Genomic DNA, 22432 nt, shown 5'->3' with positions numbered 1-22432 from the left:
TTTCAAAATAGGTTGAGTAACAATTTTCCCAGTAGACACTAGTGAAAAGGTGGCAAGAGACAAAATGGTGTTCGTGAACTAGCCCACCATCAATGACAGGATATTCTTGACCTTGAAGAAGAATGTCCAAACACTGCGCTCCCCATCCACAAGAACCTGCATCTGTGGTCAGCAGCACATCTGGGTCAGGATTCCTGAGATAATCTTTTTTCATGTTGTTTGAAATTATTTACTAATTTGACTATTTTCGCACTAGATATGGAAGATTAATATATTTGCCCAATGACAGCTGGGATTTGTTCCAAATTGAAGAACTTGAGCTTGCAGAAGATTTGAGCGCAACTGACATGAAGCTACTGCTGGGATATAGGACGTCATCATTCCAAGCATGGACATAGCTTCTCTTTTGGTATAGTTTCTTTTTCTTTGAATGGAACAAGACTTGTCCCAAATAGAGTCCCTTTCTCTTGAGGAAGTAACAAGTCCTGACTCTTTGAGTTTAGAAACTACCCCAGAAACATTTTTCTGTAGGAAGTAGGCACATCTGATAGTTCCTTAAATTTTGAAAACATTTGGTCCTTCAAATATCGTCTTCTAGAAGATAGGAAACATTAGATTTTATGGGAAATCCTCTAAGTTAAAAATGATTGTGATATCTGGAAGTCTCATGAATGCCACTACTTCCGACATAATCTTTAACAGTCTTGGTGCTGATACAATCTCAAATGGCAAGGCTATGTATACTAATAAAGTGTCTCCTTGACGTGAAGAATGCCAAATTGCAAGAGTTTTGGAATGAAATTCATCTACCATGTATGGGCACCTGTAGGTTCTAACTAGGAACATTTAGGAAAGGGACAAATGCTTTTTCAAATCACTGTAATACATTTCAGTTTCAACCATTTTAAATATCCTGAGAGTAAAAAAAACAAAACAAAAAAAAACCTTGTTCTACCAAAACCAAAATGGGTATATGGATTGTATAGTTTGATAAGTAATGTATGATGTTCTCTTGTTAAATACACAACTTTTTAAATCAAGATTTTCCAGGTGAAAGTTGAGAATGTGCAGTGAATATTCCACACAGTCGTTTTTCCAGTCTGCATTGTGTGTTGTGTTGGCTTTAGTTTCATCCCAATTTGAAAGGCTCATTGTCTTTCATTCAACTTTCAAGTTTATCTTTTCGGACACAAAACAAGACTAGACGGGCTGTTATTATCCACAAGAAAAATGTTTTCATTTAGATGTTCTTGGGAGTTTTAGACACTCAACATTGAACTTTTGGAGAACTAAAGACAATGTAAAAAAATGCTAAATAAATTAGATGGGAGTTAAAAACCATTTTAACAACAGTCTCTGCTTTCCTTTTTTCCTGCGCTTCTGGTGGCAGCATGACTTCAGCGCACGTTCTGACATATCATACATCAAGGCTAAGCCGCCGCCGAAAGCACTTGGGTAGTGTGAAGACAAAACTTCCAGAGTGGGTGCCTTAAGAAGGTAGCTGGGGGCTGGCACTGAGCTGTGCCGATAGGGACTGGTGAAGGGCTAGTTCAGTATGATTTTTTGTTGTTTTTATTGACTTCCTGACACATTGGCTTATTATGCTTTGGCAACAGGAGACCTCAGCGCATAATAAATTGCTTTTTTAATAGCAGTAGGGGCTCACTCAAATATGGCCAAATAGCAATGGAGTCAGAAATGGACTCTGCACTTTCTGCGCATAAAAGGTATGAGTCCTGATCTGATCATATCAGCCTTATCCTAATCATGACATTCAAATGGTTAATCCTTGCAGATCAGAGTTTCTTCTGCTACGATCTCCATTGTTGGAGCCAGTGGCGTAACCTGAAAGTCATGTGCCCCAATGGAAAAACACCAACGGGGCCTCCAGCTATTGCAAGCCTTTAATAGTAATGGTCTTTTCATGTGGCCCGAAGGGACATTTTTAGACCCTCTAGGTTCCAGGGCCTGGGTGCAATTGCAACCCCTGCACCTATTCTAGTTGTGCACCAGGTTGGAGCTGTTTCCTCACTCCTGATCTCATGGTTACACCTGCTATGCCGGCACCCTCCTGCCTGCAGAAAAAGTATAATCCTCGAAATGCAACTTGAGCTGCTTCACAATGAGTCAATTTGGCAAGTGTCCTCAATTTTTTTGTTATTAAATTATTTGTTGAATAAATTTCAAACATGTCACAAGAGGTGAGAGAATTTATTCTTGTAAAATTTAATTGTACTCAAATTTTGTGAAAATATGCATGCCGGAGAATACAGATTTTTTGCAATTATCTACATGTGAATTCAGCAAAATGTTGTCCAGTTGCGGTCACCATTTTACTGAACAGTAGAGGGCTGACAAAAAGTTGGAAAGAAAAAGGCAGCTGAGGGTCTGTTGAAGACCTCCGTGCTTGTCACTACAGAACGCCCTTGAAACCCAACCTGTGGTATCGCTGTAAATGGCACAAGCGATCCGACAATCGCAGGTGTAAGTCCCCTTAAGGGCTCTAACAAGTACAGTGAAAAGTAAAAAAATACATTTTAAAAAATCTAAAAAAAAAAGTTCAAATCAACAACTTTTACCCAATAAAATAAAGATAATAAAACATTTAAAAAAGAATTACACATACAGTACAGACCAAAAGTTTGGACACACCTTCTCATTTAAAGATTTTTCTGTATTTTCTTGACTATGAAAATTGTACATTCACACTGAAGGCATCAAAACTATGAATTAACACATGTGGAATTATATACTTAACAAAAAAGTGTGAAACAACTGAAAATATGTCTTATATTCTAGGTTCTTCAAAGTAGCCACCTTTTGCTTTGATGACTGCATTGCACACTCTTGGCATTATCTTGATGAGCTTCAAGAGGTAGTCACCGGAAAAGGTTTTCACTTCACAGGTGTGCCCTGTCAGGTTTAATAAGTGGGATTTCTTGTTTTATAAATGGGGTTGGGACCATCAGTTGTGTTGTGCAGAAGTCAGGTGGATACACAGCTGATAGTCCTACTGAATAGACTGTTAGAATTTGTATTATGGCAAGAAAAAAGCAGCTAAATAAAGAAAAACGAGTGGCCATCATTACTTTAAGAAATGAAGGTCAGTCAGTCCGAAAAATTGGGCAAACTTTGAAAGTGTCCCCAAGTGCAGTTGCAAAAACCATCAAGCGCTACAAAGAAACTGGCTCACATGAGGACCGCCCCAGGAAAGGAAGACCAAGAGTCACCTCTGCTTCTGAGGATAAGTTTATCCGAGTCACCAGCCTCAGAAATCACAGGTTAACAGCAGCTCAGATTAGAGACCAGGTCAATGCCACACAGAGTTCGAGCAGCAGACACATCTCTACAACAACTGTTAAGAGGAGACTTTGTGCAGCAGGCCTTTATGGTAAAATAGCTGCTAGGAAACCACTGCTAAGGACAGGCAACAAGCAGAAGAGACTTGTTTGGGCTAAAGAACACAAGGAATGGACATTAGACCAGTAGAAATCTGTGCATTGGTCTGATGAGTCCAAATTTGAGATCTTTGGTTCCAACCACCGTGTCTTTGTGCGACGCAGAAAAGGTGAACGGATGGACTCTACATGCCTGGTTCCCACCGTGAAGCATGGAGGAGGAGGTGTGATGGTGTGGGGGTGCTTTGCTGGTGACACTGTTGGGGATTTATTCAAAATTGAAGGCATACTGAACCAGTATGGCTACCACAGCATCTTGCAGCGGCATGCTATTCCATCCGGTTTGCGCTTAGTTGGACCATCATTTATTTTTCAACAGGACAATGACCCCAAACACACCTCCAGGCTGTGTAAGGGCTATTTGACCAAGTAGGAGAGTGATGGGGTGCTACGCCAGATGACCTGACCTCCACAGTCACCAGATCTGAACCCAATCAAGATGGTTTGGGGTGAGCTGGACCGCACAGTGAAGGCAAAAGGGCCAACAAGTGCTAAGCATCTCTGGGAACTCCTTCAAGATTGTTGGAAGACCATTTCCAGTGACTACCTCTTGAAGCTCATCAAGAGAATGCCAAGAATGTGCAAAGCAGTCATGAAAGCAAAAGGTGTCTACTTTAAAGAACCTAGAATATAAGACATATTTTCAGTTGTTTCACACTTTTTTATTAAGTATATAATTCCACATGTGTCAATTCATAGTTTTGATGCCTTCAGTGTGAATGTACAATTTTCATAGTTATGAAAATACAGAAAAATCTTTAAATGAGAAGGTGTGTCCAAACTTTTGGTCTGTACTGTATGTGGTATCGCCACATCCAAAAAAGTCCGATCTGTCAAAATATAAAAATAATTAACCTGATTGGTAAACACTGTAAACAGAAAAAATTAAAGAACGCCAAAATTCAGTTTTTTATGAAGCTGCAATATTCGAAAAAAATCCTGTAACAGGCGATCAAAATGTCAAATCTATCCCAAAATGGTATCAATAAAAACTTAATCTCACCCTGCAAAAAAATAAGCCATCACATTGCTCCATTGACTGAGAAATAAAAACTTTATGGGTCTCGGAAAATGACGACACAACACCCCAACCCTCCCCCCATATTTTTTTCTGCATACTTCTTTTTACCACTAAAAAATTGAAAAACCTGGGCATGTTTGGTATCACTGTAATTGTACCTATGAGTAGAATCATATATCTTGATCATTTTTAACAGACAATGTACGTCGTTAAAACTATTTCCTGAAAACTATGTCAGAATTGTGTTTTTTTCACAATTTCACAGCACTTACATTTTTTTCCCGTTTTCCAGTACATTATGTGGTAAAATCAATGTGTTATTAAAAATTACAACTCGTCCTGCAAAAGACAAGCCGTCATATGGCTATGTGGACGGGAAAATACAAAAGTTATGGGTCTGGGAAGATGGGGAGGAAAAAACTAAAACTGGCCACATCCAGAAGGGGTTAAACCTATATTATATACATTGTATATTTTAATTTGTAATTATCAAACTCTTTTTAGATTAGTTATTTTTTAGATATAATAAAAATAAAATAACATTTAGAAACAAAATGAAACCTTAAATTCACTGAGATATCAAAGCCTACAGAAGTGAGAAACTAAAATGTTAATGTCCTAATTGTGTGATAAATAAGAGCGATAATGAAGTTTCTGCCACCGGATTTGCAAGTTTTTGACTCCACCTTCTACTTTGGGCTATAAAAAGGGACGGAAGTGATGAGAAGTTCATTGTACTCGGCTCAGTTGTAGGTGATCTGGACTTTGGCTTCTTTGAGTTAGAATTGCAAGAAGAATTGTCTTTCTTACTAAACTCTCTATTAAGTAATGCATGTTACACTTTTTACAAATTGTCTAATTTCTAAAAAATCTGATGTGCCTTATATTTTGAGAATTTTTATCATTATTCAAATTAACTTGCATTTTTACCTTTTTTAGGAATAGAACCATGGCGGCCATAAACATATTCATGTGTCTCTTTTTAGTAAGCAATTATTGCCTCCTAACTGTATCACAGGTGAGTACCTTGATTTTTTTGAAATATCATAGGAAATTGAAAGCAATTTTATTTTAATTTTTTTTTAAAGATTTAATGAATTGTAATTTTTAAGAAATATAGAATTTAAGAAAATTAAATCCTTTAGATTTAGTAAATAAAAATGCTATAACTCTTTAATTGAAAAGTTTTATTATAGCAAATTAGGTAAAAAACTGGTTTATAAATGGGACAAAGGAAAATACATCAGTAGTATGAATATACATGTATATATGAAGAGGCAATGCTTAAAGAGGTATTTTCATAGGATAGGGAACAGCTCTTCAATCGTTGGGCTCCGACCGACATGGCCGTTATGATCCTGAGAACTGGGTCGCTGAAGAGCCCCGTATTATTGGGCAGCAATAGTCAATCATGAGCACTGTTGCTCTTCTCACTTTCATTGGATGCTGATGATTCATGGTCGTATCAAATGTCCTGTAATAGGTGAAATGTTAGGGCACTAGAGTAGTGCAAATAGACTAAAAGAACGCAATCACCTCAAAAAGATTGGCGGGAATCCACTAAAACCAAGTCTTATCCTGTTGGGTGAATTCAAAAACATACATTTTTTAATTATATTTTTTATATACAGTAAGTGATGCTTCTAAAATGTTTTAAATAATAATAATGTTTTTTTTGCTTTCAGGCTCAGTCTCCAGTGGCTCAAGGTAAGATAGTCAAAATCTACAAATTTTTTAAATTTAGTTTTCAAGTGTAGAGATTGTAAAAATATATATAGAGTATATAGAATATAATGAATTGACATCAGTTATTGTATTTTCATAAGTTGATAATTTGTCTCTTTTTTAACACATTGTATTTCATTTCTTACTTTCGGTAGGATATGACTGCTCTAATATATGGGAAAGGAATCATACCGCTACCAGTGGAATATACATGATCAAACCGAGAAATGCCCAATTTGGTTTTCAGGTGAGACGGTAAAAATAATCCTGGCTGTTTTTTCAAGGTTAAAATGAGAAGGACTTTTACTCTTAAAATTTCAGCGCCTATATCCAATGATATTTTTATTTTCATTATTATTTTAATTTAAATTTTTTCTAAAAATTTTTTTTTTAAGGGATGAGCCCAAAATGACATTATTTTCATTTACAATCTACTACAGACCTTTGGATCCCGCCCCAATTGCTATGAGCAAAGGTGTCCAAAATGACCATTTTGGTCTGGACGACAGGAGTAGTTTTCATCGTCTTTCTACATAGAGATGAAATAGAGCATTTTTAAGAGGATCTGTCACCATGTCAAAAGTAGGCAGCTTTTGTGCTTTTGTTCTTTTTTTAATCCCTCTGCCTCCATACTATTCATGATTTTTTTTAGATTTAATCCACATTATTGATCAAGAGATAAGAGCAAATTTCTTTAGTGCACCTCCATCTCCAAGACTTGTCTCATGCTGCACCAGTTCTCTGGAATGCACTACCCCAGATGATCTGACTGATTCCTAGCCCCCACGTTTTTAAGCGTGCTTTAAAAACCCATCTCTTTAGACAAATCTATCACCTGAACTCTGTAACCCAACTCTCCCCCCTTCCCTCCTTCTAAATATTATTCAGAATCTGCTCCCTCCTATTCATCTGTCTCCACACCCTCCATGCACATGATAACTGCACTTGATTATTGCACTTGAACATACGGTCTGATGACCGGATCATGCAGCTTTATATGAACATCCCTATTCATTATAATGGCTGGACCTGAAATAACAAGCACTTCTCACCTATTGTGTCCCACTATTTCCTTGTAGATTGTAAGCAGCGAGCAGGTGTGGGAATGGATCCCCTGGGGCGTCTATTTATGAAGCTTTGTCCCCTTGGTAAAGACCCTAAAAATTACCACTAAATAAAAAGACCAAATCTCTGGATATGTTTGGCAGATTTTTTTTTAAACAAAAAGCTGAATACTCGGCGTAAAATTGGAATAAAATAGGAGAAAAATTTGGCCCTTTTGACCTGGTGACAGATCCTCTGTAAACAGCTTCTTGTACTCATTCAGCATAATGGCCTGGTTTTCTATGGAGTGGAGTGCATGCTCCTCTGGCTCTTAGTCTAAGAACATGGTTGGGGGACAAATTTGGAAATTTTCCATCCTAGAGTTAGACCCCACCTTGGAGTATGGTAAAATGGTGACCGTCAATGGGCCACAAACTTAGAAATCTTCAGTAAACGTACAATTTTCTATGTATCGTTAAGGTAGAAATAATTTGAAATGTCATTTTTGATTCATTATTCTAAGATTTACATTTATGATCTTTATTCTCCCCGTTTAGGTTTACTGTGAAATGTCTGGAAGTGGCGGCTGGACTCTTATCCAAAACCACAATGGAGAAGATCATTTAGACTTTTATGCAACATGGATAGAGTATGAGAACGGATTCGGAAGACTTCAAGGTAAAGTGGGCATCAGAATGGAGGAAAACGTTAACAACTATATGGGAATCACTTAAAGGGTTTTCATGCAGAGACAAAAGGGTTTCATCAATTTTGTATTTAGGATTATTTATGGGCATAAAATTTATTTTTTTATAAGTGGAAAAAGTTGATCTTTTACTAGAAACAGCCCTTTAGTGGAGATTTTCTGCTGTTGCCAGTTACTTATTGTATCACTACTGTTTACAATTTCTTTCCTCTATGTAATTGACTTTTTTTCTTCTTAAAGGTGAACATTGGCTTGGACTCAAGAACATGTATGCCCTGACCCACCAGACACAAAGACGCTGCAAACTGCACATCAGTCTGGGGGACTTTGATGGGAATGAAGCCTACGCAGAATACAGATCCTTTAGCATAGGAGAGGCTAACAAATTCTATAAATTGTCAGCAGCAAATTATTCGGGTACAGCAGGTGAGCGGATTCAGAACAAATCCATAAAAAGTGCAAAACCATAAAAAAAATTGTTAAAGAAAGACGTAGAACATTTTCTCTATTTTCCATTGTAGGTGATGCTTTCCTTGGATTTCCAGACATTCCCGGGAGCAACCAGCATGGCAGCTATTTCAGCACTTGGGATAATTACCATGACAAGTGTCACCCATTATGTGGTAGTAGTGACATAAAGTATAGGAGCTGCAGTGACCAATATGGTGCAGGCTGGTGGTTTAACGCCTGCGGATTGGCAAATCTGAACGGCGTTTGGCACGCGGCACCAGATTACCAACACTGGAGCACTTCTGTGTCGTGGCCATCGTGGAGATTTACAGATTCCTTGAAATTCAGTAAAATGTTTCTGATTCACTATTAGAGGAATTGTAATATTTAGCTGAATAGAATAATTTATTTGAGTCCTTAAAATCGTTTCTACTGTAAATGTTCTCTTATTATTGCATTACTTTTTACTTGAAATGTTTCTGCCTAATGTATTAAAGCTATCTAGAATATATTCTAGTAATGTGTCTTATTATAGTAGAAATGTGGGGTACACGCAAACACTGACAAGACATGAGGTCTTATTAATGAAAACGAACAGTAAAATAGCCCTTGTCACCTAAAGAAACCAATCAGATGCCAGCTTTTATTTTGCAAGAGCAATTTAGGGAATACAAATTGTGCTCTGATTGGTTACTAGAAGATACTTTGGTATATAAGGCCCAAAGTATTCTCCTTTAGAACTGTTCATTTCCCTCCTTTTTGGCTGGCACAGAATCGGATAAGTATTCTGCTTTGAGCCTCCATCTTAAATTAGCCAGACATGAACCTAAGTGCATAGGCTTGCAGCCCGTGAATCTCCTAAATGTAAAGCTTATGTAAAAGGGTAATGGATGTACCTATAACATGACCATATGCGGCCCATAATAATATGTTGTACATGGCCTCTAGAGTTCTCCCTTCTTCTGCGGTTTCAACTGTCCTATCGGTTCATGTTGGTTGTCGATCACCAGGCCACCACATGTATAATGACAGGTAAGGTTATGTTCACATCAAGCCTACTGTCAGTGGCTTTGTGTGACGTTATGTTTGAAGCTCTAGAAAATGGGATTTGGGCGAATACACTCATGAGGCCAATGACTGTAATGATGCAGACGGAGTCACTGTGCGCTCTGCTTGACATAATTTGTGGTCATATATACCTATTGAAGGCCAACTCCAAGATGTGGTCTACTGAGTCTTGGAGCCTTTTTCAGACAGGCGCATACATCCAAAAATTATGTCCAACACTGTGACTCTGTCTGCATCATTATAGTCAATGGCACCATCAGTGCATACGCCCGAGTCTCCTTATTCAGACATAAAGCCCTGATGGATCCACTGACCATAGGCTCAAATGCGATGTGAACATAACCTAACATTTACATTTATGTTAAAGCATCCTTAAGAAGAACCTTGGTAGCATCTGGGCATAGCTGCCTCAGCACTTATTCTCGGTCACTTGTACACACGGTTTTGGAAGTAACTCTGCAGGGAGGTTGTTCCAAACATCTTGGAGAACCAGCCATAGATCTTCTGTGTATGAGGCTTGTGCCGATCCTTCTGTCTCTTAATTAGAGATGAGCGGTGTTCGACTAGAACTGTTCGCCAATCTCAAATTCGAGCTGTTTTGGGCGGTGTTCGAGTTGTTCGACGAACCCGAACGATTTGCAAAAAATTCGGCTGTTCGAGGTTATGTTCGATAACTGTTCGTGCACCAAAAGAGTGTCCTGCATGTCTGGTGCTATTTAGAGCACCAATCATGCAGGGATTGTCTGCCACTCACTGTAATGCCACAGCCATGGTGGTTGTGGCATTACAGTGATTGCCCAAATCGATGGGAACAGTGCCAACAGTGAAACATGAAAAGCCGGCAATTCATCAGCGCCATACACCGGTACCCGACAATTTAGAACCGAAAGAATAGAGCTTCACACATAGATTAGGTAGATAGAAACATGTCAGTCACACATATAAGAAGCACAGTGACAGTGTTGCTTACTGTACTTGTCATTTAGTGTAAAGGATTTATCAAAAAAAATAATAGTGTTTTCATGCACCGTCTCTTTAAAAAAGCCGGCCGGCAATTCAGCATCTGTACCCGACAATTTATAACAGACAGAATAGAGCTTCACACATAGATTAGATAGATAGAAACATGTCAGTCACATATATATGAAGTACAGTGACAGTGTTGATTACTGTACTTGTCATTTAGTGTAAAGGATTTATTAAAAAAAATAATAGTGTTTTCATGCACTGTCTCTTTAAAAAAGCCGGCAGGCAATTCAGCATCTGTACCCAACAATTTAGAATAGAAGGAATAGAGAATCACACATAGATTAGGTAGATAGAAACATGTCAGTCACATATATATGAAGTACAGTGACAGTGTTGATTACTGTACTTGTCATTTAGTGTAAAGGATTTATTAAAAAAAATAATAGTGTTTTCATGCACTGTCTCTTTAAAAAAGCCGGCAGGCAATTCAGCATCTGTACCCAACAATTTAGAATAGAAGGAATAGAGAATCACACATAGATTAGGTAGATAGAAACATGTCAGTCACATATATATGAAGTACAGTGACAGTGTTGCTTACTGTACTTATCATTTAGTATAAAGGATTTATTAAAAAAAATAATAGTGTTTTCATGCACTGTCTCTTTAAAAAAGCCGGCCGGCAATTCAGCATCTGTACCCGACAATTTAGAATAGAAGGAATAGAGAATCACACATAGATTAGATAGATAGAAACATGTCAGTCACATATATAATAAGTACAGTGACAGTGTTGCTTACTGTACTTGTCATTTAGTGTAAAGGATTTATTTAAAAAAATAATAGTGTTTTCATGCACCGTCTCTTTAAAAAAGCCGGCCGGCAATTCAGCATCTGTACCCGACAATTTAGAATAGAAGGAATAGAGAATCACACATAGATTAGATAGATAGAAACATGTCAGTCACATATATATGAAATACAGTGACAGTGTTGATTACTGTACTTGTCATTTAGTGTTAAAATAAAGGATTTATTTAAAAAAAAATTGGCGTGGGGATCCCCATAATTTTAGGCTCTAGCGGAGGTTAAGCAGACGGCTGGGGCAGATGTTTGAAGCCTGGGAAGGGGGTAATACCCACGGAGCTTCCCAGGCTACTAATATCAGCCCCCAGCGGAATACCTAGCCTTTACTAGCTATTAAAATGGGGGACCCCCCAAAAAAATGACGTGGGGTCCCCCCTATTTTAATAGCTAGCAAAGGCTAGGCAGACAGCTGAGGGCTGATATTAATAGCCCAGGAAGGGTTCCATGAATATTGGCCCCCTCCCAGGCTAGAAACACCAGCCGTCAGCCGCCCCAGAAATGGCGCATCCATAGGATGTGCCAACTCTGGCACTTAGCCTCGCTCTTCCCACTGCCCTGTAGCGGTGGCAGTGGGGTAATAGGGTTGGGGTTGATGTCAGCTTATAATGCCAGCTGACATCAAGCCCAGGTTAGTAATGGAGAGGCGTCTATAAGACACCCCCATTACTAACCCCATAGTCAAAGTTAAAAGAAAACACAAACACCCAGAATAAAGTCCTTTAATTGAAATAAAGACACATTCCTTTATTGTTCTAAATTAAACCATACTTACCATCACGCCCATTCCAGCTGAAGCCAACGATCTCCTGCAATAAAAGAAAAATAATAAAGCAACCTCATCCTTACCTTTCCATGGTTCCCACGACAGCTTCAGCTCTGCTACATCGAGATGACAGGCTGGACCGCAGCAGAACGCTGCCATCCAGCCTGTCATCCCGCAGACACTGAGAAGCGCAGGCATGCTTGCGCTCTGCAGTGTCTGGCTGTGACGGCATCCAGATGAGCCGAGGTCATGTCCAATGAACTTGGCGCACCTCATGCACGTCACTGACAGCGTGGGAAAATTCTCACGCTGTAGCGCTGAGTGCAGGAGAATTTTCCCACGCTGTCAGTGACGTGCATGAGGTGAGCTCATTCATGTCCAATGAACTCAGCTGACCTCATGTACGTCACTGACAGCGTGGTAGAATTCTCACGCTGAAGTGCTGAGTGCAGGAGAATTCTCCCACGCTGTCAGTGACGTGCATGAGGTGAGCCGAGTTCATTGGACATGAACTTGTCTCATCTTTATGCCGTCACAGCGAGACACTGAGGAGCACAAGCATGCCTGCGCTTCTCAGTGTCCGCGGGATGACAGGCTGGATGGCAGCTTTCTGCTGCGGTCCAGCCTGTCATCTCGATGTAGCAGAGCTGAAGCTGTCCTGGGAACCATGGAAAGGTAAGGATGAGGTTGCTTAATTATTTTACTTTTATTGCAGAAGACATTGGCTTCAGCTGGAATGGGCGTGACGGTAAGTATGGTTTAATTTAGAACAATAAAGAATTGTGTGTTTATTTCAATTAAAGGACTTTATTCTAGGTGTTGTGTTTTTTTAAATACTTTACTAGAAATTCATGGTGGTCATGTCTAATATTGGCGTGACCCCATGAATTTCGGGCTTAGGGCCAGCTGATAATGCCAAGCTGGCCTTAACCCCTTTATTACCCAGTGAGCCACAGCTCCAGGGCCCTGGATGAGTTGGGTACAGCGCCAGAAGATGGCGCTTCTATGAACGCGCCATTTTCTGGGGCGGCTGCGGACTGCAATTTGCAGCGGGTGGGGCCCAGAAAGCTTGGGCCTCCCTGCGCTGCGGATTCCAGCTCCCAGCTGCCTAGTTGTACCTGGCTGGGCACAAAAATAGGGCGAAGCCCCACGCATTTTTTTTTTAAATTATTTCATGAAATTCATGGAATAATTAAGAAAAAAAGGGCTTCCCTATATTGTTGTGTCCAACCAGGTACAAATAGGCAGCTGGTGGTTGGGGGCAGCCCGTCCCTGCCTGCTGTACCTGGCTGGACACAAATATAGTGCGAAGCCCCACGTCAATTTTTTTTAAATTATTTCATGAAATAATTTTTCTAAAAAAGGGCTTCCCTATATTGTTGTGTCTGGCCAGGTACAAATAGGCAGCTGGTGGTTGGGGGCAGCCCGTTCCTGCCTGCTGTACCTGACTGGACACAAATATAGGGCGAAGCCCCACGTCAATTTTTTTTAAATTATTTCAGGAAATTCATGAAATAATGAAAAAAAAATTGATGTGGGGCTTCGCCCTATATTTGTGTCCAGTCAGGTACAGCAGGCAGGAACGGGCTGCTCCCAACCACCAGCTGCCTATTTGTACCAGGCCGGACACAACAATATAGAGAAGCCCTTTTTTTCTTAATTATTCCATGAATTTCATGAATTTAAAAAAAAAATACGTGGAGCTTCGCCCTATTTTTGTGTCCAGCCAGGTACAACTAGGCAGCTGGGGGCTGGAATCTGCAGCGCAGGGAGGCCCAAGCTTTCTGGGCCCCACCCGCTGCAAATTGCAGTCCGCAGCCGCCCCGGAAAATGGCGCGTTCATAGAAGCGCCATCTTCTGGCGCTGTACCCAACTCATCCAGGGCCCTGGTGCGGTGGCTCACTGGGTAATAAAGGGGTTAAGACCAGCTTGGCATTATCAGCTGGCCTAAGCCCGAAATTCATGGGGTCACGCCAATATTAGACATGACCACCATGAATTTCTAGTAAAGTATTTAAAAAAAACACAACACCCAGAAAAAAGTCCTTTAATTGAAATAAACACACAATTCTTTATTGTTCTAAATTAAACCATACTTACCATCACGCCCATTCCAGCTGAAGCCAATGATCTCCTGCAATAAAAGTAAAATAATAAAGCAACATCATCCTTACCTTTCCATGGCTCCCACGACAGCTTCAGCTCTGCTACATCGAGATGACAGGCTGGACCGCAGCAGAACGCTACCATCCAGCTTGCCATGCCGCAGACACTGAGAAGCGCAGGCTTGCTTGCGCTACTCAGTGTCTGGCTGTGACGGCATCCAGATGGGGCCGAGGTCATGTCCAATGAACTCGGCGCACCTCATGCACGTCACTGACAGCGTGGGAAAATTCTCACGCTGAAGCGCTGAGTGCAGGAGAATTTTCCCACGCTGTCAGTGACGTACATGAGGTGAGCCGAGTTCATTGTCGGCTCATCTGGATGCCGTCACAGTCAGACACTGAGGAGCGCAAGCATGCCTGCGCTTCTCAATGTCTGCGGGATGACAGGCTGGATGGCAGCATTCTGCAGGTCCAGCCTGTCATCTCGATGTAGCAGAGCTGAAGCTGTCCTGGGAACCATGGAAAGGTAAGGATGAGGTTGCTTTATTATTTTTCTTTTATTGCAGGAGATCGTTGGCTTCAGCTGGAATGGGCGTGATGGTAAGTATGGTTTAATTTAGAACAATAAAGAATTGTGTCTTTATTTCAATTAAAGGACTTTATTCTGGGTGTTTGTGTTTTTTTTTTAACTTTGACTATGGGGTTAGTAATGGGGGTGTCTTATAGACGCCTCTCCATTACTAACCTGGGCTTGATGTCAGCTGGCATTATAAGCTGACATCAACCCCAACCCTATTACCCCCTGCCACCGCACCAGGGCAGCGTGGAAGAGCGAGGCTAAGTGCCAGAATTGGCGCATCCTATGAATGCGCCATTTCTGGGGCGGCTGACGGCTGGTGTTTCTAGTCTGGGAGGGGGCCAATATTCATGGCTCCCTTCCTGGGCAATTAATATCAGCCTCCAGCTGTCTGCCTAGCCTTTGCTAGCTATTGAATTAGGGGGGACCCCACGTCATTTTTTTGGGGGGGGTCCTCCATTTTAATAGCTAGTAAAGGCTAGGTATTCAGCTGGGGGCTGATATTAGTAGCCTGGGAAGCTCCGTGGGTATTACCCCCTTCCCAGGCTTCAAACATCTGCCCCAGCCGTCTGCTTAACCTCCGCTAGAGACTAAAATTACGGGGAACCCCACGCCAATTTTTTTTAATAATAAATCCTTTATTTTAATACTAAATGACAAGTACAGTAACCAACACTATCACTGTACTTATTATATATGTGACTGACATGTTTCTATCTATCTAATCTATGTGTGAAGCTCTATTCTGTCTGTTATAAATTGTCGGGTACAGATGCTGAATTGCCGGCCGGCTTTTTTAAAGAGACGGTGCATGAAAACACTATTATTTTTTTTAATAAATCCTTTGCAGTAAATGACAAGTACAGTAAGCAACACTGTCACAGTACTTCATATATATGTGACTGACATGTTTCTATCTATCTAATCTATGTGTGAAGCTCTATTCTGTCTGTTATAAATTGTCGGGTACCGCTGCTGAATTGCCGGCCGGCTTTTTTAAAGAGACGGTGCACGAAAACACTATTATATTTTTTAATAAATCCTTTACACTAAATGACAAGTACAGTAAGCAACACTGTCACTGTACTTCATATATATGTGACTGACATGTTTCTATCTATCTAATCTATGTGTGATGCTCTATTCCTTCATGTCTAAATTGTCGGGTACCGGTGTATGCCGCTGCTGAATTGCCGGCCGGCTTTTTTAAAGAAAGCGTCTTCTGAGCAGTTTGTGAGCTTTTGGACACCTTTGAAGGTGTTTTCCATGTGTTCCTATGTGTTTTTGTTTGCCTGCCATTCGTTTTAACGGTGTTCGACGGTGTTCTAAGGTGTTCGACGAACAGTTCCTCGAACATCCCGGTGTTCGACGAACCGAACCGAACCCGAACACTACGGGGGTGGCTCAACACTACTCTTAATGTGATCCCAAGCAGACTTGATTATCTTGAGAATAGGGCTCAGTGGAGGGCATATTATCACTTCAAGGACTTTTGCACATTTGATTCACATTGCATGAATTCTATGGAAATCAATTTTCCTGGCCAAATTGAAGCGAACTGCCCAGTTAGAATTTCGACACATTTGCAGAGCAATAATTGTGCGCTCAAACATTTTCAGAGTATTTTTACTAATGAATGGAGATGATAAATATCTTCAGGACCTTCATAAATGTATGGACTATCCTGTGAATATGCCGTGAATTCATCAAATTAGAATACACTTTTAAAGTTGTGTGTTGACTGCGTCTGATATTGCAACCAATAATTGGTGGCGTATAAAAATTGTAGCATTTTTTTCTCATAGTTTCTGAAATTTCCTCCCACGTTTCTTCAAAATGTGATTGTGAGGGCATGTGAGTGACCTGAGTTATGAAGAGTTTAGGAGAAAAAATTGATGGTGCTAGTGTGATAAACGTGACTGTTTTTTTTATCAATTCTGTAACATATGATAAGTAAACATTTTGGTGTAGCAGTCATTGGAAAATCAGATCAGACAGAGCTTACATTTCTAGAAACACTACAAGTCAGGTAAAAACAAGCTGAACATGCAGAAGTCTGAGTGAAATTTAGTAGAATGCAGATACGCAAGTGGAAGATTTGAAAAATGTCTTTAAATCATTGGTGCTGGCAAAATTGGGGCTAAGGAAACAATACTATTTTTTAAGGTGGTTTGAGTAACAATTTTTTCAAGGTTGCACTTTCCCTTGATAGTTTCGGAAAGAAAGAAGTGGCAAGGAACATAAGAGTGGTCATCCCAAGTAATTAGGCCAAGGGGCCAGCATCAGATCAGGAATCAAAACATAGTCCATCAACGTAACAATGGTTACGCTATGGTAAGATAGTGGAACAGAAATTGCTACCTTGAGTGATGTTGTCTGCTGACTCTAAAATATCAGGGATTGTCTAAGAGTTGGACGGTCTGCCAGTTTTCAGATTGAAGACTTGTGGTTGCCCTTCTTTGGATTTAGTCTTGAAAATATGTTGACCTTTGACAATGAGTTTCTCTATTTCCTCTTCCCTTCAAGTGTTTCACTGATAGACACAGAATAGGATGTTCAGCCAAATGAAAGATTTGGCCTGGCAGGTCCTATAGCTGTGTCTTCCTATAGTTTGATCTCCTACTTGGTGCTTTAGTATTGCTACTGTTGATGATTTGACATTTTAGATGAACTTATAGTTTTTTGAGTACTTCACAGGTTGTTTTTTTTTCATTATAACTTGAAGAGTGAGTTCTTGGAGATGATGGACATTGACCTTGAAGAAGAATGTCCAAAAACTTTTCTCCCCATCCACAGACACTTACGTCCAGGGTCAACAGCACTTCTGGATCAGGATTCCAAAAAACACCTCTGCTTAGGTTAATTGGTTTTATCCAGCAATTTAAGGATTATTTCACTAGATATGGAATAATAATTTGTTCCAGGTTGAAGAACTTGAGTTTTAAAGGATTCAAGTAGAAAGGATACCAAGTTACTGATGGAATACAGAATGTAGGAGGATGAACATGGATTTTCTGGTGGAACGAACATCTTTTCTCCCTACTAGAGATTCGTTTCTCTCTTTTCTGTGGGAAGGAAGCAGATATTTTTAAGTTTAGGATCAATCTTATATTTTGAGGAAACGATTCACTCCTTCTAATATCTTTTTTTGAGGAAAAAGGAACAATTTGCTGTTAGAACAAAAGTACATCTCGATAAGGAATGATTGCATTAACCGGAAGTTTCAAAAACACCACTACTTCCACCATAAACTTTGTGAACAGTATTGGTGGTGATGGTATCTCAAATGGCAAGTGTATGCATACTAATGAATTGTCTGCCCATCTTGAAGAATGGCAAATACCAAGAATTTTTGAGTGAAATTTTTCTAATGTGTACGGGAACCCTTAAGCACTAACAGGTGACATCTGGGAAGGGAGCAATTACTTTTTTTTCATATCATTGTAATAATTTCAACTGTCATAAATACAGATTTAACCATTTCAATATTCTGAGGGTAAAACAAAAATTCTGCCAAAAACAATATGGGTGTTTTGGTGATTTACGTCATGGTCACTGTTGTGGGCAAAAGTCTCCTGTTAAATAACCAAATTAGGAAATCAAGATTTTCCATAGGAAATGAGGTTTAAGATGTGCCCTGAATATTCTGCATAATGGCTTTTCCAGTTTGTTTGGTATATTGTGTTGGTTTTAGTTTTGTGTTGCTTTCAAAGGTTCAGCTTTTCAAGTTTGTGGTGTCAGAGACAAAACAAAACGGGATGCCATTGTCCAAAACAGAAACTTTCAGATTTTATAGTTTTGGGTAGTTTTAGGCATGGAAGAATACTAAGTTGAGAGGAACATTGGAGAAACTAGTGACATTATCTTAGTGAATAAAAAATTGCATAATAAAAAATATAACTTTCAACTGTGAAAAACATTATAAAAATGTTATATTGAAAATAAATTAATGAGGTTGTCCAAAACCTAACGGAATTTAATATGATAATCTAATATAAAAAATTTACTTTTCTGAAAAACTTCAGTTAAAAAGTTTCTACTATGTTTTTTTTTTCCCATCTGATGACGTTTTGTTTGATTCTCCCATCATGCACTGGGGAATGTCAAACGAGATGTCATCAGGGGGTTGGCCTTGCAGTCACTGCTGCAGCTGCTGTCCCCACAACAAATGCAGCCTTAGTAATGTCAAAGTAAGTGTGCTCAAAAAACATGGCAATGGGTATCCAAACTGCTTGTTTAATAACGTGGCTCTAGCAGATATTTTTGCTTTTTAATCCCTTTACCCCCGAAGTTGGTTTGCACGTTAATGACAGGGCCAATTTTTACAATTCTGACCATTGTCACTTTATGAGGTAATAACTCTGGAACGCTTCAAAGGATCCCATTGATTCTGAGACTGTTTTTTCGTGACATATTGTACTTCATGATAGTGGTAAAAAATGTTCGATATGACTTGCGTTTATTTGTGAAAAAATCAGAAATTTGGCAAAAAATTTTAGCAGTTTTCAAAATTTTAATTTTTATGCCCTTAAATCAGAGAGATATGTCACAAAAATAGTTAATACATAACATTTCCCACATGTCTACTTTACAACAGCACAATTTTGGAACCAAATTTTTTTGCTTAGGAAGTTATAAGGCTTAAAAGTTGACCAGCAATTTCTCATTTTTCCAACAAAATTTACAGAACCATTTTTTAGGGACCACATCGCATTTGAAGTGACTTTGAGGGACCTTCATGATAGAAAATACCCAAATGTGACACTATTCTAAAAACTGCATCCCTCAAGGTGCTCAAAACCACATTCAAGAAGTTTATTAACCCTTCAGGTGCTTCACAGGAATTTTTGGAATGTGGAAGAAAAAAATGAACATTTATTTTTTTTCACAAAAATGTTATTTTAGACCAAATTTTTTTTATTTTTGCAATGGTAACAGGAAAAAATGGACCCCAAAATTTGTTGTGCAATTTCTCCTGAGTAAGCCGATACCCCATATGTGGGAGAAAACCACTGTTTGGGGGTACGGCAGGGTTCGCAAGGGAAGGAGCGCCATTTGACGTTTTGAATGTAAAATTTGCTTGAATAATTAGCGGATGCCATGTTGCGTTTGGGGAGCCTCTGATGTGCCTGAACAGTGACACTGTATTGGAAACTAGACCCCTCAGGGAACTTATCTAGATGTATAGTGAGCACCTTGAACCCCAGGTGCTTCACAGAAGTTTATAACATTCAGCAGTAAAAATAAAATTTTCATATTTTTCCTCAAAAAATGTTTTTGCATTTTCATAATGGCAATGTGGCGCCCCTGAGGGTTCGATCGCCACAGGGGTACTGCATCTCTTTAATGAGGTGTGGTATCTCTCCTTCGAGGTAAGGATGGTGTAACTGTCAGGACCCCACCTCTGCAACCAACACTACACCTCTCCCACCTGAGGGGGGCTTATAGGCACCAGGGTGCTGCCCCAGCCGGGATAAGAGGAGATGGGGGGGAACCAAAAGATACGGGGAACCTGGTAGTAGGTGAGGAATTTAATATGATAATCTAATTAATATAAAAAAATTGCTTTTCTGAAAAGCTTCAGTTAAAAAGTTTCTACTATGTTTTTTTTTCTTTTTCCCATCTGATGATGTTTTGTTTGATTCTCCCATCATGCACTGGGGAATGTCAAACGAGATGTCATCAGGGGGTTGTCCTTGCAGTCACTGCTGCAGATGCTGTCCCCACAACAAATGCAGCCTTAGTAATGTCTAAGTAAGTGTGCTCAAAAAACATGGCAATGGGTATCCAAACTGCTTGTTTAATAACGTGGCTCTAGCAGATATTTTTGCTTTTTAATCCCTTTACCCCCGAAGTTGGTTTGCACGTTAATGACAGGGCCAATTTTTACAATTCTGACCACTGTCACTTTACGAGGTAATAACTCTGGAACGCTTCAAAGGATCCCATTGATTCTGAGATTGTTTTTTCGTGACATATTGTACTTCATGATAGTGGTAAAAAATGTTCGATATGACTTGCGTTTATTTGTGAAAAAATCAGAAATTTGGCAAAAAAATTTAGCAGTTTTCAAAATTTTAATTTTTATGCCCTTAAATCAGAGAGATATGTCACAAAAATAGTTAATACATAACATTTCCCACATGTCTACTTTACAACAGCACAATTTTGGAACCAAATTTTTTTGCTTAGGAAGTTATAAGGCTTAAAAGTTGACCAGCAATTTCTCATTTTTCCAACAAAATTTACAGAACCATTTTTTAGGGACCACATCGCATTTGAAGTGACTTTGAGGGACCTTCATGATAGAAAATATCCAAATGTGACACTATTCTAAAAACTGCATCCCTCAAGGTGCTCAAAACCACATTCAAGAAGTTTATTAACCCTTCAGGTGCTTCACAGGAATTTTTGGAATGTGGAAGAAAAAAATGAACATTTATTTTTTTTCACAAAAATGTTATTTTAGACCAAATTTTTTTTATTTTTGCAATGGTAACAGGAAAAAATGGACCCCAAAATTTGTTGTGCAATTTCTCCTGAGTAAGCCGATACCCCATATGTGGGAGAAAACCACTGTTTGGGGGCACGGCAGGGTTCGCAAGGGAAGGAGCGCCATTTGACTTTTTGAATGTAAAATTTGCTTGAATAATTAGCGGATGCCATGTTGCGTTTGGGGAGCCTCTGATGTGCCTGAACAGTGACACTGTATTGGAAACTAGACCCCTCAGGGAACTTATCTAGATGTATAGTGAGCACCTTGAACCCCAGGTGCTTCACAGAAGTTTATAACATTCAGCAGTAAAAATAAAATTTTCATATTTTTCCCCAAAAAATGTTTTTGCATTTTCTTAATGGCAATGTGGCGCCCCTGAGGGTTCGATCGCCACAGGGGTACTGCATCTCTTTAATGAGGTGTGGTATCTCTCCTTCGAGGTAAGGATGGTGTAACTGTCAGGACCCCACCTCTGCAACCAACACTACACCTCTCCCACCTGAGGGGGGCTTATAGGCACCAGGGTGCTGCCCCAGCCGGGATAAGAGGAGATGGGGGGGAACCAAAAGATACGGGGAACCTGGTAGTAGGTGAGGGTGGAGGATGCACATTTAGGTTACACCACAAAAATTCATATTTAATAAACAGCCATCTTGGGATTATGGTCTTTGATTGTGATCTTCATCACTGAACGTGGCTTTCTGTGTGAACCTGCAGTTGTTGGGGACACGGTCCTCGTGCTCTGGCTTTGAGGCGAGTAGCGGGCTATAGTTAATGGCTGTCTCTACCCGGTCAAGGTCCCTACCCAAGATGGCCTGGAGTGGAGCGGAGGAGTAAAGCTCCGCAGGCAAAAGGATCCCAGGGGGATGCAGACGGAGCGGTATACGCCACCTGTTCTCACTATTCTGGCCTAGCCAGAGGGACTCCTGCTGCAAAAGGGGTACCGGCCACCGATATCTGACTCTGTCACTTTAAGTCTTAGTCGGAGAAGCCCGGAGGCTCAGTGGATCCCACCGGGTAACGGACGGAGCGGAGTTGCCACCTGTACCCTTGTTCTGTGCATAGTCCAGAGGGAGACCCAGCCTTAGTACACGTACCACACACGGACAGGAGAGGACCTAGTGGGAAAAGTCTAGGAACACTCTGGTGCGGGGTCCTGACCAAAGCACCTGAACTACTCGGA

At 40.0% G+C, this 22432-nt stretch overlaps 1 protein-coding gene across 1 annotated transcript; it reads left to right on the top strand.

Annotated features, from left to right (window-relative positions):
* Nucleotides 1-1686: 1686 nt before the first annotated feature.
* LOC141155414 (fibrinogen-like protein 1) lies at nt 1687-8777 on the top strand. The gene is made up of 7 exons (XM_073642281.1): nt 1687-1727; nt 5419-5497; nt 6165-6186; nt 6360-6451; nt 7806-7926; nt 8195-8380; nt 8476-8777. The coding sequence occupies exons 1-7, from the start codon at nt 1687-1689 to the stop codon at nt 8775-8777; spliced, it is 843 nt and encodes a 280-aa protein (XP_073498382.1).
* Nucleotides 8778-22432: the final 13655 nt, after the last annotated feature.

This window comes from Phyllobates terribilis, unplaced genomic scaffold (genome assembly GCF_046119375.1).
Source record: "Phyllobates terribilis strain yellow unplaced genomic scaffold, ASM4611937v1 Scaffold_7__3_contigs__length_470593459, whole genome shotgun sequence".
Taxonomy (NCBI): domain Eukaryota; kingdom Metazoa; phylum Chordata; class Amphibia; order Anura; family Dendrobatidae; genus Phyllobates; species Phyllobates terribilis.
This window is presented reverse-complemented; position numbering and strand designations above follow the sequence as displayed.

Excerpts from the sequence above, each read along its gene's own strand:
- LOC141155414 (XM_073642281.1), top strand. The coding sequence starts at position 1,687 with ATGGAGTCAGAAATGGACTCTGCACTTTCTGCGCATAAAAG. Across the intron at positions 6,187-6,359 it reads TCAGTCTCCAGTGGCTCAAG|GATATGACTGCTCTAATATA; the intron begins GTAAGATAGTCA and ends TACTTTCGGTAG. Across the intron at positions 7,927-8,194 it reads CGGATTCGGAAGACTTCAAG|GTGAACATTGGCTTGGACTC; the intron begins GTAAAGTGGGCA and ends TTCTTCTTAAAG.